Source organism: Saccoglossus kowalevskii, chromosome 13 (genome assembly GCF_978046115.1).
Source record: "Saccoglossus kowalevskii chromosome 13, keSacKowa6.1, whole genome shotgun sequence".
Taxonomy (NCBI): Eukaryota; Metazoa; Hemichordata; class Enteropneusta; family Harrimaniidae; genus Saccoglossus; species Saccoglossus kowalevskii.
Window position 1 is genome coordinate 27,734,559 of NC_140653.1, and position 17,197 is coordinate 27,751,755.

At 33.3% G+C, this 17,197-nt stretch overlaps 1 protein-coding gene across 1 annotated transcript in view; it reads left to right on the forward strand.

Moving 5' to 3' along the window:
- LOC100370653 (ubiquitin-like modifier-activating enzyme 6) overlaps positions 1–17,197 on the forward strand; it is a 70,883-nt gene that overhangs the window by 22,042 nt on the left and 31,644 nt on the right. The window contains exons 8-12 of the mRNA XM_002733677.4: positions 4,675–4,798; positions 5,535–5,644; positions 7,133–7,272; positions 8,936–9,149; positions 12,570–12,637. Of these exons, the coding sequence (XP_002733723.2) occupies positions 4,675–4,798; positions 5,535–5,644; positions 7,133–7,272; positions 8,936–9,149; positions 12,570–12,637 (656 nt within the window). The remainder of the gene's footprint in view (positions 1–4,674; positions 4,799–5,534; positions 5,645–7,132; positions 7,273–8,935; positions 9,150–12,569; positions 12,638–17,197) is intronic.

Below are 17,197 nucleotides of genomic sequence, written 5' to 3' on the forward strand. Positions count from 1 at the left end.
TTCATGACTACCAGTACTTTTCCTAATATTATAAAAGAATGTAATTTTGCACGGTTGAATAATTATGATTACCCGACCTAACCTTTCAGTTCATATTTGAAGTATGCCAGTATTTGTTACTGGTTGTGCTATAGTGTGGTAGGTGAAGTTATGTGTATCATGTTGGGAGCTACCTGACTCTTCCTCACACTAGTGGCTTCAAATGACTGTCACTTCAATGTTTGAGCTGTTGGCCTTACTTCTATGGTGTATGTGTTTGTGTGTGTGTGTGTGTGGAGGGGGGTGTCTATACTTCTCCTCAACATCACATGCTTGAAAAAAAAGTGTATACTTATTTTTCAAAATTGATAGTCAGGAAAAAAAAGAATCATCTTTAAAAATATCAAATGATTTGTAAGCTCATTCACAAATTCTGTTCAATGTACTTGCATTGCTAGTATAATCTACCAGATATTACTTTCATACTAACAATTTCCTTGTTTTAGGGCTTCATGAGATTGGATATTGGGGCCATACCAGGGAACATTTATGTTTCCTTTAGACGGGAACTATTAACAGTATCAGGCATATAGTAAATTAATAATTTATCCTAGCCCTTGAAAATATTTGATTTATAATATACAGTTATTGGCTGAAGGCTGAGAACAATAACATCCTCTTGGGAAATGATAATTCTTAATATTTACCAAAGCCAATGACAATATTTGTTTTATTATCCCAAAAGAGGCAGTAAGCGAGATTAAACTGAGTCAGTCACAAGCTTTCAAATTAAAATTAACCCCCAGTGGAAAAACACACTGAAAGTGTCATCCATCCTTTTATTCTCTGCAACAATCTCCCGGATGTTACAACATGAGTGACAAGTAACACGCATAAAATAATGTTAGAACAAGGAATACGTGCTGAGAGGCCAATATCAATATTTATCCAATGATCATGTGACCACTTTTGACCAATAACATCGACTATCTCATACATGAGTGATAATATCAATTAACAGTTCATACACACATTCCCCAAGTATTTAAATAAATGTATGTTTTTTTTCAGATTTAGGGTTTTGATATGGTTGCGAAAATGTCACTTGTAACTACCAAATTGAAAGCATATGGTCTCTCATGAAAGTAATTCTAAATTCGAACAATAACCAGAGGGGTTTCACATTTTCCCATATGGTTATGCTATTGCTTCCTAAATGGGGTATTTGTATTAGTTATTTCTATGCTGAATATATAATTAACAAGACTGCCTCCATAGAACAGACACATGTGCTTTTAATGGTCTTCGTAGAACTCATTATACCAAGACATTTAGCATAAAAAGAAAAAATTGTGGTAATTTTAAATATAATATTTTATGATAATTGAGGGAGACCTGTGTAATTAGATAAATCTCCTTTTGAATGCCAATGTAAATTTTTATCATCTTGTGCAAAATAAATCTGCATAATGTTTTTTATATTGCTTCAAAAATGACTATGATAAATTTTGTCTATTTGGTCAAAAAATAACAAATAAACTATTCCATTTTGAAAGTTAAGGAAAAAAATAAAATAAAGTGAACATTTTTAATATGAATTTTCTTGAAACATGCTTAAGGGATATCTGTTCTTAATCATTAATTCTCTTAAAGAAATGTAATTTGTCAAAATCTTCTTTATCCATGCAATGTCTTATTTTATTCTACATCTTCACATTATAAACTAATGAATAATAACATTTACAGAATAGTATACAGTATAATAAAGATTATGTATAAAAATATGAAATTTAACATGAAATTAAATGACATGCTTACTGAAAAAATCAAAATAAACCATTAGTAAATAGACTTAAGTAAAATTTCGATGACCAATTATAAATCATCTTATCACAGGAATTAAAAGTGATAAAACAACACAAGAACTATATGATAAATTAGTAAAATGTCTACTATATGCAGATGACATTGCACTTCTATCAACAACACCAGAAGGACTTCAAAACTCGATTGATTTTCTATACGAGTATACTAACAGCTAATAATATCTTTAAGTTTTGAGACAACTGGAATAAACCTTAAAAGGTGATTTGTTGTGCATGAAAAACGGAATACATTTCCGATATATCCACCCACATACAATGTTATTGTTTTCAACTCTGACATTATGTTTCTGTATCGAAGCTCTTTACGATGCTCTACTCTACCACTGCACGATGCTCTACAACTGGACAGTCAACACTGATATGTAAATTATGTAGTTATAGTTCTCATATTTGGGAAAATTATAAGGGATTAACGAGGTTTGAGCTAATTTTAAATTTATATGTCATTTTTGCACTGGTTTCTATGGTAGGATTATAATTTCTTCATAATTCAAAATTTTACTCTGTGACATGAATATAAAAAAATAAAAATTATTATTGATATGAATCCTAATATGAAAAACATTTCAAATAATTGACTTATAATTTAGTTTCCATGGTGATATCACTTTTACATTATATACAATGGGAGGTTCTCTTCCATAATGCTTTGCATATAGAATATAATATTGTTTATTACAACGTTGAAGAAAATTTGACAATTCTTTTTTGGTTTCTACACATGTAGAAAGGAATAAAGCTGAAAGCAAAAATGCTCAGTAGAACAAAATTTTAATTTGGCTCAGACTGTCTTTATAAAAAAGCAATAGTCAGCTTTGATGTGAAATGCCACTATCACATGTTTTCTCAAGGAGACATCCATTACTGTAATTCTATGCTTGCTCGAGTTATATGCTTTACTGTCCCACATAGTGAAGCTTGCTACATGTATATAAAGCTTGAGTCTGCTGATTACTGTGGAATACTTTATTTTTGCTGGAATTAATTTTTGCTGAAAAGGCTTTTTAGGCGTTTTGTATACAATTTATTTTCACTGTTTTTTGATGAGTTTAATGTGAACTATAGGAAAAAAAGTATATTCGCTGGATTTTAATTTCACGGAATCATCCCTTCAGCAAAAATAGCAAAAATAAATTCCAAGCGAAAATTAGGTATTCTACAGTAGTTTGAGTACTAGTCTCGTCGATTAACTGACAAGTTAAATACTGATACAAGTTCCTGCCCTGTCAGTCAATAGGTAAACTGTTAATATTATGTAGAAGATTTTAGCTTTTCGAACCAGGTTAATATTTCAAAACTATTGCAAAAAAATGTTATATTAACACATATAAAATACAGATGCTCACCCAACATCGGCAATTTCCTAGTATTTTTTTAAAATGTCCCAATATTGGTCAATCATTTGTTTTCAGTCACATTTACTTGTTTACACCCAAAATATGGCAAATGATTAGAAATGTAATATTGTTGGACAGAATTCTTGATGACTGAACCTATCCATCTACCGGTATTGTTTACCACTCTTGCGTGTCTGAATTTTGTGTAAACAAATAAGATATTTGACATACATTGTATATGTTGCATGGGACTCGGGGTTCTAAATTAGCATTGGTCATGCATCAAATGACCACTGGTTTTATGCTTTGGACCACTAAATTAAATGGTTGATGGTGCACACTGACCACCAACTTTTTTTCCAAGGTAATATACTTCTGTTTTTATAGATAACTATGCAATGTACTTCACTTCAATATTGTCTGTAAAATGTATTAGCATACACATTAGGCATGTCACATGAACCCAGGGGTTAAATAACTTACATATCCAAAGTATTCATTTATCAATGCGGCTTAATATTTGATTTGAAATCAAAATTCTAACTTTGGATATATATTAAACAACACTTGGTTGGGACTACTGTGGTGTTTTAAACAGTGGAGGTAAAACAATTTTATGGGGAAGATAGGCATAGTAATAAAATCTTTGATTATGGCAGGTGTTTTTCAGAGGCAAACCAGGTTTACTATAAACATTGGTAAACTCAACAATGAATATTCATCCTCTAAAAGCACAAGCAGTTGCTCATCTCATATATATCTACCACTGTATAACTTTTTGCACTGTACTCAATACTAGTAGATTGTCTGGTTTTACTGATTTTTCTGTTAGAAACTACAAAATTTGAGGAACGTGCAAAACTGTTCTACAATTGTACGAAAATTTTCTTTCAACTTACAGTAAATAATGCTATTACAGTAAACTAGCTAATTATTTTGAATATATTGTGTCTAATTGCTTGGGAAATAGTAATATGTTTTTTTCAAGCTTCAAGTTGACACAGGGATTCTACTATATGAGATGCACCTTTTTTGTTCTGACTTTTTTCCCCCGTAAGTGCATGAATAAACTGGTAGACATTTGCAAAATCTATTCTTTGAAGTATTATCAAACATTTCTTTGACATGTATCTCAGCAAATTTGAACCAAACTTTGTATAGAGAGTTTAAGATTTACAATGGTTGCTTGACAGCCAGCCATTCGAAAGCAAGTTGAATACAGGTTAACCCATACTGCTAATATTTAAAATTTTAAAGTGTGATTTAACCATTGTTAAAAGTATTAGACTTTGAGAACATTATGTTGCAATTATTTTTTTATATTTTTCTTTGCAATTGCAAGGACCCATTTTTGAGTTGAGCATGACAATAACGCTATAATGTGGTTGAAGATATTCACCCCCCTTTTTTTCTGGATACCTTTGTCAGCGACTGTTTTTAAATTAAATTTTTTTTTGTCTTTTTTGCCACAGGCTAATCCTGGCATTGTAACATGTCTTGAAAACCAAATGCATGGTTTGGAGTCTGGAGCCTATGTCACATTCAAAGAGGTTGAAGGAATGACATCTCTAAATAACACAACACATCAAGTGAAAGGTATGATATTAATGGGATAATTGGACCTAATTTGTTCACCATCCTTGCACTACACAAGAATCTATGCACCTTCTATATCTGTGAGACATGTACACACTTTGACCTCTTTGTTTTCGTTTTTTGCTAACCTGCAATCAAGACTGAGCATGTCTGATAAAAAATATTGCTCTGATTAGCTCTACATGTACATGTAGCTTCATGATCTACGGTGATAATGTTGCACAATTCTAGTCGTGATGGTCAATTATGCAATCACAATCAGCAATTGACTGTAAATCTGATTGGTTGGTTGGAATGCTGTCATGGTAACTAGCATCAAGCATCTGGAGATCACATGATTTGGAAGAATTCCCAGCATGCAACAGATAAACTGCCCAATGAAGATGTGTTGGATTTCACTTTAATAGTTCAACTTTGTTTTAAAAATATGTGACGCTTGAAATAAATTTTGTGAAATAAACTGAACATCATTGCTTGGGTGTTGTAGAGAGTCCAAGCTAACATTGTAGATGTAGATGCTTTGCAATACATCAAAAACAAAAAACTTGTGATGGGCCCATAACTGCCATCTGTTTAAAATTCACATGGTCAATTCTGAGCATTTCTTAGAATTTTCAAATATCCTGCAAACACTTGTATGTTGTGCATCTGTGTGCTGAAAACAATTTATGTTGGTTAAATTTTACTGAATGTACAATGTATTTTATTGAGCATCAATATTTCTTTCTTATTTTAGTGCTTTCACCGTATGCATTCAGTATATGTGATACTACTAGTAGTCAATACAAACCCTATATAACAGGTGGTCGGTGTATAGAAGTTAAACAGTCTGCTACAGTCACATTTGTAAGTAAATTATACAAGTACTTTGTTTGTGTACAAAAACTGAAAATGTTTTTTGTTTTCTATTGTACATGTAACTGCTGTAAAAACCAACAGTGTTGGGCTAAACAAACAAAAAAAGACTTGTTTCTGGATCTGAGTAGTTCTTTTCTTTTAATATTACAATATTATGGCAAAAAACAGGAAAGAAAGTAAAGTTGTAAACTGTCCTTTTGGACTGATACACATGTTAAATTGAAACATTTTTTTTCTTCTATCTAAATAAAGTAAAGCCTGCACGCAGCACACCACCATCTACAACGTAACACAACTGTTGCATTGTAAAAGATGCTCTGTGTCTGGTATGCGATGCGCCACAACGAATTTACCGGTAATGGGTTTTCCCACCGCATCGTAGATTCTGAGCATGTTAGCTTTTATCGTGTTGCATTGAGTTGCTTTGGGTGGTGTGCACTGCTTGTTGTGAGAGTGCACCAATCAAAGAGTGGGATTTGAAACTGGCAGATGATGAATAGATTATGTGCTACATCATACAGCTGTGTGAGATGTGGTAATTGAATGATTTTGCCAAAATTTGCGACAGTCTTGTTGTGTCTTGGAGTGTGGGGTGCAACAGGCTTAAAACATTTCCTTTGACTGACAAGTGGCTGCTATTGGCAGTTGCCATGGAGACTTGCTCTCCAATGATGGTGTGCCATCAGATAAAAATGTCAGATAAAAAAGATGTCAGATGAAAAACGTGATTCCTTTAGTTTTTTTCCAAACCCCCCACCCCACCCCCACTGAAACTTAATTGATAAATATTGGTCATGGCATCAGACTACATTCACCATTAAATACAAATTGATAATCGGACAGTAGTATGGCATAGCAGTTGTTTGTCGGGTGGGTGTAAAAAGACTTTACAAATGCACCTCATTTGACACACATATTTACACTCAGACCAAATCATTTTCTTGTCTTGGATGTGTGTTTTTTCATTTTCTGTTATTTCTGTCCATGATTGGGTAGAAAAAAAATGAACTACAAATACTCCAAGATTTTTTCGACTTCATTAAAAAATAAAATCGTTTTTGTAGGATGGAAACATTTTGAGGTCAACCCCCCCCCCCCTCCACCTCAGTTTTTTATCCGACATCGATCTTTTGACGTTATCCCTTAGTTTGTGGTAGTTTATGCATCTTCTGATGCATGAATTCTGATGTTCCTCATCATGCACTCATTCCATTGGATAACCAAACTCAGCCCAGTTTTGTTGCAAATCAAATATAATTATTTTTTCCTTAAAGCAAATGACAAATTCTTTCTACATTTTTGCCATTGCTTAGCTTTTAGTCTTTTGTTATTTATAAACACTTTTTAATCATTAAATTATGATTTATGACAAAAACAAACAGGAAATATTTACTTTACGTTTAGACCTTTGAAAGACGCTGATTTGATAGAATTTGGGTTGCATGTCTAACTTTGTATCTACTGTTTATCTTTTAGGAATCACTTGAGGCACAGTTAACAAATCCTTCAATCCTGATATCTGATTTGAGTAAAATGGAATCTCCAGCAAGCATCCACCTTGGATTGTATGCGTTACACAAGTATATGGAAAAACATAAAACATTACCAAGAGTTAGGTAAGGTTTTCGGAGAGCAAATATCCTGCATCAGCAACTAATTTGTAATGGGTTCTCAAAGTGTTATTGGAATCATGTTTAGTTCTCAAGAAAACACTTTGAGTAGCATAGCCCTTCACACATGAAGTACTGTTAGAAATTAGGCAAGATGATAGGAGTAGTGAGAACTAAAAGTTAGGCAAGATTTTCTGTAAGAACTAAAAGTTTGACAATATTTTCTGTGAGAACTAAAAGTTTGCCAATATTTTCTGTGCGAACTAAGTTTGGCAATATTTTCTGTGAGAACTAAAAGTTTGGCAATATTTTCTGTGAGAACTAAAAGTTTGGCAATATTTTCTGTGAGAACTAAAAGTTTGCCAATATTTTCTGTGAGAACTAAAAGTTTGGCAATATTTTCTGTGAGAACTAAAAGTTTGGCAATATTTTCTGTGAGAACTAAAAGTTTGGCAATATTTTCTGTGAGAACTAAAAGTTAGGCAATATTTTCTGTGAGAACTAAAAGTTAGGCAATATTTTCTGTGAGAACTAAAAGTTAGGCAACATTTTCTGTGAGAACTAAAAGTTAGGCAATATTTTCTGTGAGAACTAAAAGTTAGGCAATATTTTCTGTGAGAACTAAAAGTTAGGCAATATTTTCTGTGAGAACTAAAAGTTTGGCAATATTTTCTGTGAGAACTAAAAGTTTGGCAATATTTTCTGTGAGAACTAAAAGTTTGGCAATATTTTCTGTGAGAACTAAAAGTTAGGCAATATTTTCTGTGAGAACTAAAAGTTAGGCAAGATTTTCTGTGAGAACTAAAAGTTAGGCAATATTTTCTGTGAGAACTAAAAGTTAGGCAATATTTTCTGTGAGAACTAAAAGTTAGGCAATATTTTCTGTGAGAACTAAAAGTTAAGCAATATTTTCTGTGAGAACTAAAAGTTAGGCAATATTTTCTGTGAGAACTAAAAGTTTGCCAATATTTTCTGTGAGAACTAAAAGTTAGGCAATATTTTCTGTGAGAACTAAAAGTTTGGCAATATTTTCTGTGAGAACTAAAAGTTTGCCAATATTTTCTGTGAGAACTAAAAGTTTGGCAAGATTTTCTGTGAGAACTAAAAGTTTGGCAATATTTTCTGTGAGAACTAAAAGTTTGGCAATATTTTCTGTGAGAACTAAAAGTTTGGCAATATTTTCTGTGAGAACTAAAAGTTTGGCAATATTTTCTGTGAGAACTAAAAGTTTGGCAATATTTTCTGTGAGAACTAAAAGTTAGGCAATATTTTCTGTGAGAACTACAACTACGTGGTAGACAGCAAAGATTCTATGTAAGCAGTAGCATAACTATTCTCTGTTAGTACTCCTACGAGTTAGGCAAGATTCTCTGAGAACTGCTTAAAGTTGGGCAAGATTAGGCAAGCAGGATCACTTTAATAGAAATGTATCAATGTCATCTACACTATTTTAAAAACAACTTTTCACAAGGATGGAATATGCTTGTGATTTCACATATACAACAAGTGTCATGCAGGTTCAAAGTTCACGCGACTATAAATTGAAAAGATAAGATCTGCCCAGGAATTTAAAATCAATACCATTAGTTAGGCGAGAATCACAAATGGTGCAGTTACGCAACTTCCCAAAACATTATCATTATGTACTCTTTTCAAATTATTTTTTCAGGCATAAAGGTGATGCAGAAGAACTGTTAAAGCTAGCCAAATCATTAAACAGTACATTAATTAACAAAGTAGTCAGTATAGATAACGAGCTGTTGACACACCTGGCCTTTACCGCTCAAGGCTGTTTTGCTCCACTGACTGCAGCTGTTGGGGGTATTGTAGCACAGGAAGCATTGAAATCTTTGACTGGTAAATTTACACCACTCAATCAATGGGTAAGTAATCATTCATTCATATTTGTTCATGTTTATGAGTCTGAGCTTCGAACATGGGTTGTGATATTTTTAGTCCCCGCTCGGACGAAGTCCGAAAACAAGGACTATTAATTTGGGTTTGTTTCGTCCGTTCGTCCATCCGTGCGTACGGAAATATATCTTGGACACCAATTGACGGAATTGATTCAAACTTTACATGAAGACAATACATAATGTTTTACATATGCGCGTCAACTTACTTCATGATCGGAGCAAAAATGGCTGACTGGGGGCCATTTTGGTTGTAAAATTTGCTCTTTCTGATACCTAAACATGTCCGCAGCAGTTTCTCGGAGATGATTGGGCCGATTTGGATCAAAGTTGGTATGATGATCATACATATTAGGTTGTAGGTGCACATCATTTTTTTTTCGTGATTCAAACTATAATGGCTGACTGGCGGCCATCTTGTTTTTCATGGTACCCATGCTACTTTCTCTTGAATACAATGCACGTTTCTCTTTAAATTTTGTACAAAGACAGTATACCAAGGGATACATTTGTACCAACTTTATTTTTGTGATTCGATTCAATATGGCTGACCGACGCCCAAATTTCCTGTAAAAGCGTTAAATCGTCATTTTTTACATGTCCGGAGCTGTTTCTCAGTGATGACAAGGCCAATTTAAATCAAAGTTGATATGTTGATCATACATATCAGGTTATAGTTGCATGTCATATTCTTTCTGTGATTCAAACTTATATGGCTGACTGGTGGCCATTTTGTTTTTCATGATACCCATACCTACTTTACCATGAATGTAATGAACATTTTGTACAAAGACAGTATACCAATAGATACATCAACATGAACATTATTTTTGTAATTTGATTCAATATGACTGCTCAATGTTCAATTCTCGTGTAAAAGCACTAAATCATAATTTTTTACAAATCCATCTCCTATTAATGGTTTCACTCTAATCTCAATGACTTCATCAGCATCAAATTGATATGTCAGATCACAAAATTTTGGACGGGGACTGTGTCATTAACAATGACTCGTTGTTATAGACATATGGTGGCTGTCGTCTCCGAAACCTCTATACAGTAAGTGATTGATACTGTTTATGATCAATAGCTGACTATGATTGCTTTCATTCTTCTGTAAAATTTCTGCAATTTCTTGGCACTTTTAAAGTTGCAATTTTGCGAAAGTCACCAACACTGTATGTTGTATTACCCTGGCAAAGTTTTCACTTCTACAAAATTTCATGAATTCCACTGGCTTTCAAAATTCGTGACAATCTTTCGCGGATTAAAGCAGTTTACATTACTAAGATGCAACTGATGTCAAAATAAGTCTTTATTAATGGTTCAGTGAATGCAATTTTGGGTTTAGTTGAGATTCTACTGGAGATGTTCTTTTAATAGAACACATATGGTATTTAAACAGGCTCCTACATAATAATGACTTTCTCCAAAACAATAATTTGTGGTAAGGTTAGGTAAAAAAACAGACAATCATGAAAATTAATTTTGGTTTTCCTCTAGACTGCAGGTGCAGGATGTGTGATAATTAATTATAAAATGATGTAGATTATAAATAGCTGCAATTACTTGTGATATATCAATCAAAATGTTCCATCTGAATAGTTTTCATTTGATAACACATAAAATAGTCACTGAATGATTGCATTATGAGGAGTATCATGAAGAAAAGGTGGTATACCATTGGATGTGTACTTGTACAACAGCACAGATATTTTCACAAGTAAACGCGAATACACTATGATGTCTCTGACTTTCCTATTTTGTATTTGCTCGTGATTAAAATCTGCATACAACATTCCAATCTCAGTTTAAGGGATTTTTATGTAGATGTCAAAATCCTGCATATTTCACCAGCCATTATTCAATAAACATTCATTACAGGGCAGTTGTCATAGATACATGCAATCTAATCTGTAAATAGGCAATGCATTTGACTTGCATGAATATATATTACTATGCATGGCATGGTACTCGCGTTAAACACATACAGACGCATGCAATGACCTGCCTTTTACTATACAATGACAGCTTAATGGTTGGAGCATAATAAATGTACACAATGTATTTCAGCATATTGTTGACAATTATTGAGCTATTTCAAATTGGATACATTATTAATATTTCAATTTTTAAATTGATAAATTATATGCATAATTAATGTAATAATCTACATAATGACAATTATATGGTGCCTTATTGTGGTGATATATTTGTTTTATTTGTGTTTATATAAATACTTGATAACAAAAAGTTGGCATAAATGGATTAATGCGAGTTTGGCGTACTTAATCCTGTCTAAATCCTGTCTAATTTTTGTCACACATGTGCCTCTATTCTGAAAATGGGTGCATGAAGGTTGTTCAAATCATCGATGTCGTTTGGTCTGTAGATCATGCTTTTGTCTTTACCTACATGTATATGCACCATTTTGACATCACTGACATATTCCATCACTAGAGGGCGCAATTTATAGAGATGGAGATGCTTTCTCTGTCTTTCCAAAACGAGGGATTTAAAGATTATCGTCTATCTGTAGTCTGTCTGCATCTATATCTCAACATGCATGATCTCTTTTGGGATACATCTGTATTTATATTCGTTTTCTGATCTGATTGATCAAAGTCGAGGATTTCTATCATTCCTGAATCAGATCTCGTTCATGCACAGACAGTTTTAAAATGGCAGACTGGTGGCCACTTTGTTGTAAAGAGTGCATTTCCAAAGGCATATCTCAGACGTGCATTGACCAATCATGTTCAAACTTCATACATAATACATTGTGAGACACATGCATGTTCATTCATTCTGTGATCTGATTCAAAATTGTCGTCAGTGGTGGTCATGTAAGAATGGATTTTGTTTAATCTTGGTACATACATTATAGGACCCTGATGCACATTACTTTGTTTTACAGAGCTGATTCAAAATGGCTGACTGTGTGTTGGTCATTTAGTTTGAATAAATACTGTTCCAGAGCCGTATATCTCTGACATGCCTTGACTGATCTGATTCAAACTTCATACATTAATTATTTTAGAATTCAATTCAAAATGACCAAAAGCTAAAAACTCATCAAAATCAAGCATTATTGTCATTCGTGATATGGATTACGGTCATGCATAGACAAATTTTGTTCAAACTTACATACATATTATTCAATATGGCTGACTGGTGGCCATTGTTTTTTAATAAATGCTGTTTCTTGACATGGGTGTATGTATTATGTACTCCTATGTGAACCTCCATTGAACTTGGATGGGGATTTGATAGAGATTATACTACTCTGAAATATTTCCTTGGATTTCAATGGAGCTTCAGATTTGTCGACTCCACGTATGTCCAACAATTTAAACAGTAATTAACACATCTATTTGTTTTCCTCATCAGTTTTATTTAGATGCACAGGAATTGCTTAGTGAATGTCATAAAGAAAACGATGAGTGCTTCCAACCCAGGTAAGATGGCTGATATTCTCATAACAGTTGTCTTTTTACACGTCATAATTTTTCTCACCTTGATGGAATTTTTTTAAAAAATATGCAGATTCTTTTAGTGAAAGGTGACTCAAGGGTGCATATTTTTGAAATGGTTTACTCAATACAATTAATGAAAATCTTTGGAATTTTTTATATTTTGCGAATAGATCATGGGGAAAAAGTAAAACAACAACCATTCAATTAGACTTAAGGTAATAAAAAAATAAAAAATTTTTGTAAAGATACAACAGTTTCAATATTTTTCCCTATGCTAACATGGACTATATAACATTTTCTCATGTCCATTTCAAACCTACCACGTTTGTAAAACCTTGAGTAACCTTTAAGCATTTACTGTACATACTGTTGTCAGATCTACACATTCCACTGTTATATTTCTTCTGTTCTTCATTCATACTCGCTATTCTCGGAGCAAAAACTCTCGGAAAGCTATACTTTGGGATAAAGATTCTCCTGAACAGTGTAACAAGATTACCCGTACATGTGCATACATGTATAACTTTGGTTGTAACTGTATCAAATGTACATCTGTTTGCAAATGGCAAACATGAGTTTGAGTTAAATTAGCCACTATAAGTTTTCATCCTACAATCAAAACCTCCCTATAGATGACCATGTAAATAATTTTAAGAGCAGCGCTATTTTACAGAGATTGGAAAAGTTGACCCAACTAAGTACTCCCTCTATCTGTATACATATGTCAGTCTGTGATATCAAAATTGATTGGTTAATTGTTTCTAAAATGCCTCTGAGACTCATAAATCTGGTATCGTTATTACACATTGCATTTTAAAAGCATACATGGATAACCAAATTGATTATATGTTAAAAGGTTATATTATTGTATTACCCCGGGCACGTGCCCCTCCCTGGGCAAGCGCCCACCCCCCTGTTTTCAAAAAAGTTGCATGTTGGGGACATCCTCGGTTAAATGCCCAGGGTGATTCTTAGCCAAGAACGGGGTCAACAATAAAGTTTTATTTGTCAAAAACAAATGCGTTTGATTTATTTAAATAGTGCGTTTGTTACAGTAGTTCTCTTTTTGGAGTGTGTGGTGGCCCTGAAAAGGGCCGTTTTGTTTGTGTTTTTATGTAAAAACTCATTGGAACTTAACGACGTAAGATGAACCACGCAGCATGTGGCACACGTTCTGCTTTCTCTTCATTCACGATGAATCCAATATTGCAATAATCCATACCTTGGTGAGTGGTTTGAAGCACTTAGCTTTGGTTTCAAAACGTAGCATTTCGCTGACTGTGAATCCATAACAGGAGCTAGCAATTTTGAGACATCACGTCGTAAACTTGCTACTTTCTTTCCATCCTTCATCACAGCTATGGCATTACGGTCATGTTGATTATTTTTCTGTCGTTGAAGAAAAAACATTTTGCCGACCTCAAGTCCATTACGATAACCATAATGAGGCATGCCGACAATGGGAACTTGTTGCATCATCGTTATTTTTGTAATTTCGTCATGTGTGTGGGTGCGTGAATAAATCATGTTAATGAGGTCGACCTGAGTTTATTTACAGTCTGTTTTTTATGTATCGCCATTTGGATATGTTTATGTTATCTCATCAGTAAAAGGTTTATTTGTTTTATAACTCTGTCTGCTATTCTTCAGTAATTACGATGCGATGTATCAATACGTACAAAATTATGCTAATGAGGTCATCACCATCTTGGATTACAAGCGGTAGTTTTTCGCAGCCGTTTCGACTTGCACTGATCACGGTTACGAAAAAAGTAACCGTGCATTGATTACAATATTTACCACACTTTGTAGCCAATTTCAGTGAGTAATACCACTTCATTCACTGACATAAAACAAGTTTTATTCTTGAAATTCGACCCTGTGTCTTAGTGTTCCCACAGTTCTTGACCGAGTGCTCACATTTATTAAAACCTCGCATAAATCAAGAAATAAGTATGTGTACAAAGTGTACAAAAGCAAAATCACATACAATCACAAAAACAACTTTTTAAAATCTTTTTTGGGGTGGTCCTCGGGTAAGCGCCCACCCCCAATTTTTCCCGATTTTGTATGTTCAGGCCACTGGGCGCCTACCCGGGGTAATACGGTATATGCAAAAGGTTTTTCCAAATTGAGTTTACACTTGTGTGTGCTTTTGTCTAATTGTAGAATGATATTTAATATATACCTGAGATTCCCACGTTGTTATTGTTATATATTGACAAAAGAATTGGATTGGATAATATTTAACATTTTGCTTAAGGTAGTCCAAGCCGAATTAAAATTTTGCACTACTGAGCATGTTACTACACATATACACAATGCATTATGGGAGCTAACCTCCATTGTACCTACATATATTGGGAAACTCTTATCACCATGGAAACTCGCTAAATTATTTGGCAATTTTGTGAAATGTTTTCACAATATTAGAATTCATATCAATAATAAAAGCAGAATTTTGAGATACAAAGAAATAATATCACCACAGAAACTAGACATGTAAAAAATGCCAGTTTTGATCATTTTTTAGGACATTTTGAACTCTTGTTTCATAAAAGATTGTTCGATGACCCTATTCTTTTTTCATTTTTGTTAACTTGGTGCCATGAACCTGTAAAAATAAAAGTGCAGTGAACATGACATATAATTTTAAATTCGGGTTGAACCTTCTTAAGAAAACTAATTTTGTTATTTGTCACTTGCAGTGTGAATGGTAGCCTCATATATGAAAACAAAAACTAAATTTCAACCAGTTTTTGTTTTGATGATGTGGAGAGGGTCATGGTACATGTAGGATAAGCAATGTGTAGTATTTATTTTTTCTTTACTTTTTCATGACCTATAAATATTCACAATGTGATTATTTTGCAAGGATTAACTTTGCGAAAGTCACTATGACTGTGTATACTGCAAAATATTAGCTTGCAATATTAATCCCCAAATTACAGCAATTTACTGTATACATGTTGTGGGAATAAATACAAATTGACAGTACAGCAGATTATATTAGGGCCAGTAATAATATTCACATCATTGAATAGATGACTTTGAAAGACCTCAGGCACCAAATTTAAGTAAATTTATGACTTGCCATTCTTTCACTTGAAATAAATAGGTCAATTTGAGGACAGATGTCCGAACCAAAATGATTTTAATAGAATTTTATATTCAAGCCTGCCAGAGGGCAGCCTTCATCTGAGTATTTCACCCTGGTCAATGACCTCTGAAAAGCATGTGTTAATATAGTTCAGTATTTATGACAGAATTATGCATTGTATAATTTATTAAATACTAAATTTATTGTCAAAAAGGGTGACTCTCACCTGAACTGCGCATGTAATACCAATGATACAGTAAGAATAAATTAACACAATATACATTTGTAGCTGCATGGCAACACAGTGAGCACAAAAACTGTCAAAAGCATGTAAAATACAGTATTGTACATTTACTATAATGCAATAAAGGCCCAGTTGTCACACAGCTAGTACTCATTGCAATTTTGTGTAAATGGATATTTTACATCAGCTTATATATTGCCTGCAATCCATTTTCATGGAGTGATGTGGTGACTGTGATGCTTTACAGCACTTTATGAAGAAGAAAAATGATTCAAATATGAACATTGATGAAACAACAGATTTTTTGTAACAAAATAGTATCGAGGGTAACTACTTATATTTAGCTTCTGTGGGAGGGAGGTAATGAATTTGGTGTTTCCGTTTCTGTGTCTATGTAAAGAAAATCTCAAAAAATTCTGAGCATATTTTGATCAAATTTAGTACATTTTGGGCCATGTCTATGCATATTAAATAGCTAATTTGTATATTTGAATTATCTTATTTCAGCCTGTGTAAACCAAATCTCAAAAACTTGTGCATATGTTGATTAAAATTGGTACTTAAGAATATTGGGGTAATGTGCAGATATGATTAGTTTTGAGGCAACGCCCATGCATATTAAGTAGCAAACTGAACCTACTGAAAACCGTTTAAATTTTGCTGACCAGAAATTTTATGAATTTCACAAATGCCCACAGTGAGATTATCACTGCATGCAAAATTTGTTAAAATTTGCCTCTGGCTATTATATATATAAAATTAAATCAGTTTATAGTGTCCTTGCATGAAAGCTGTCCTGCGGCCACTTCAAGCCAAATTAATTTCCCAATTTAGATATAGGTACTTGAAGCATTCTACTGTAAAGTAGATGAGAATTCTTTTCACTCACGACTTATCTATAAACATGAACAAATTTTGAACCAGCCATGCCTCGTTGACTAATAAATTGATCACGTCTCTTGAGAGGTTTCTCAGACATGTTTGTCACGATTGTGTGTATAATTATATTAAACTACTTTTAGATGCACTTTATGCCTACATATATTAACACATTGGAATACTGGTTTTGTAGCGCTAAATCAATTTTAAAAATATAAACTAAAATATAGTGTGTGGTATTTCATCAACTAATGACACATTTATGGAAACATCCATGTGATGTTTTCATACTGTGTGTTCCATGCATGTACATTAGAAT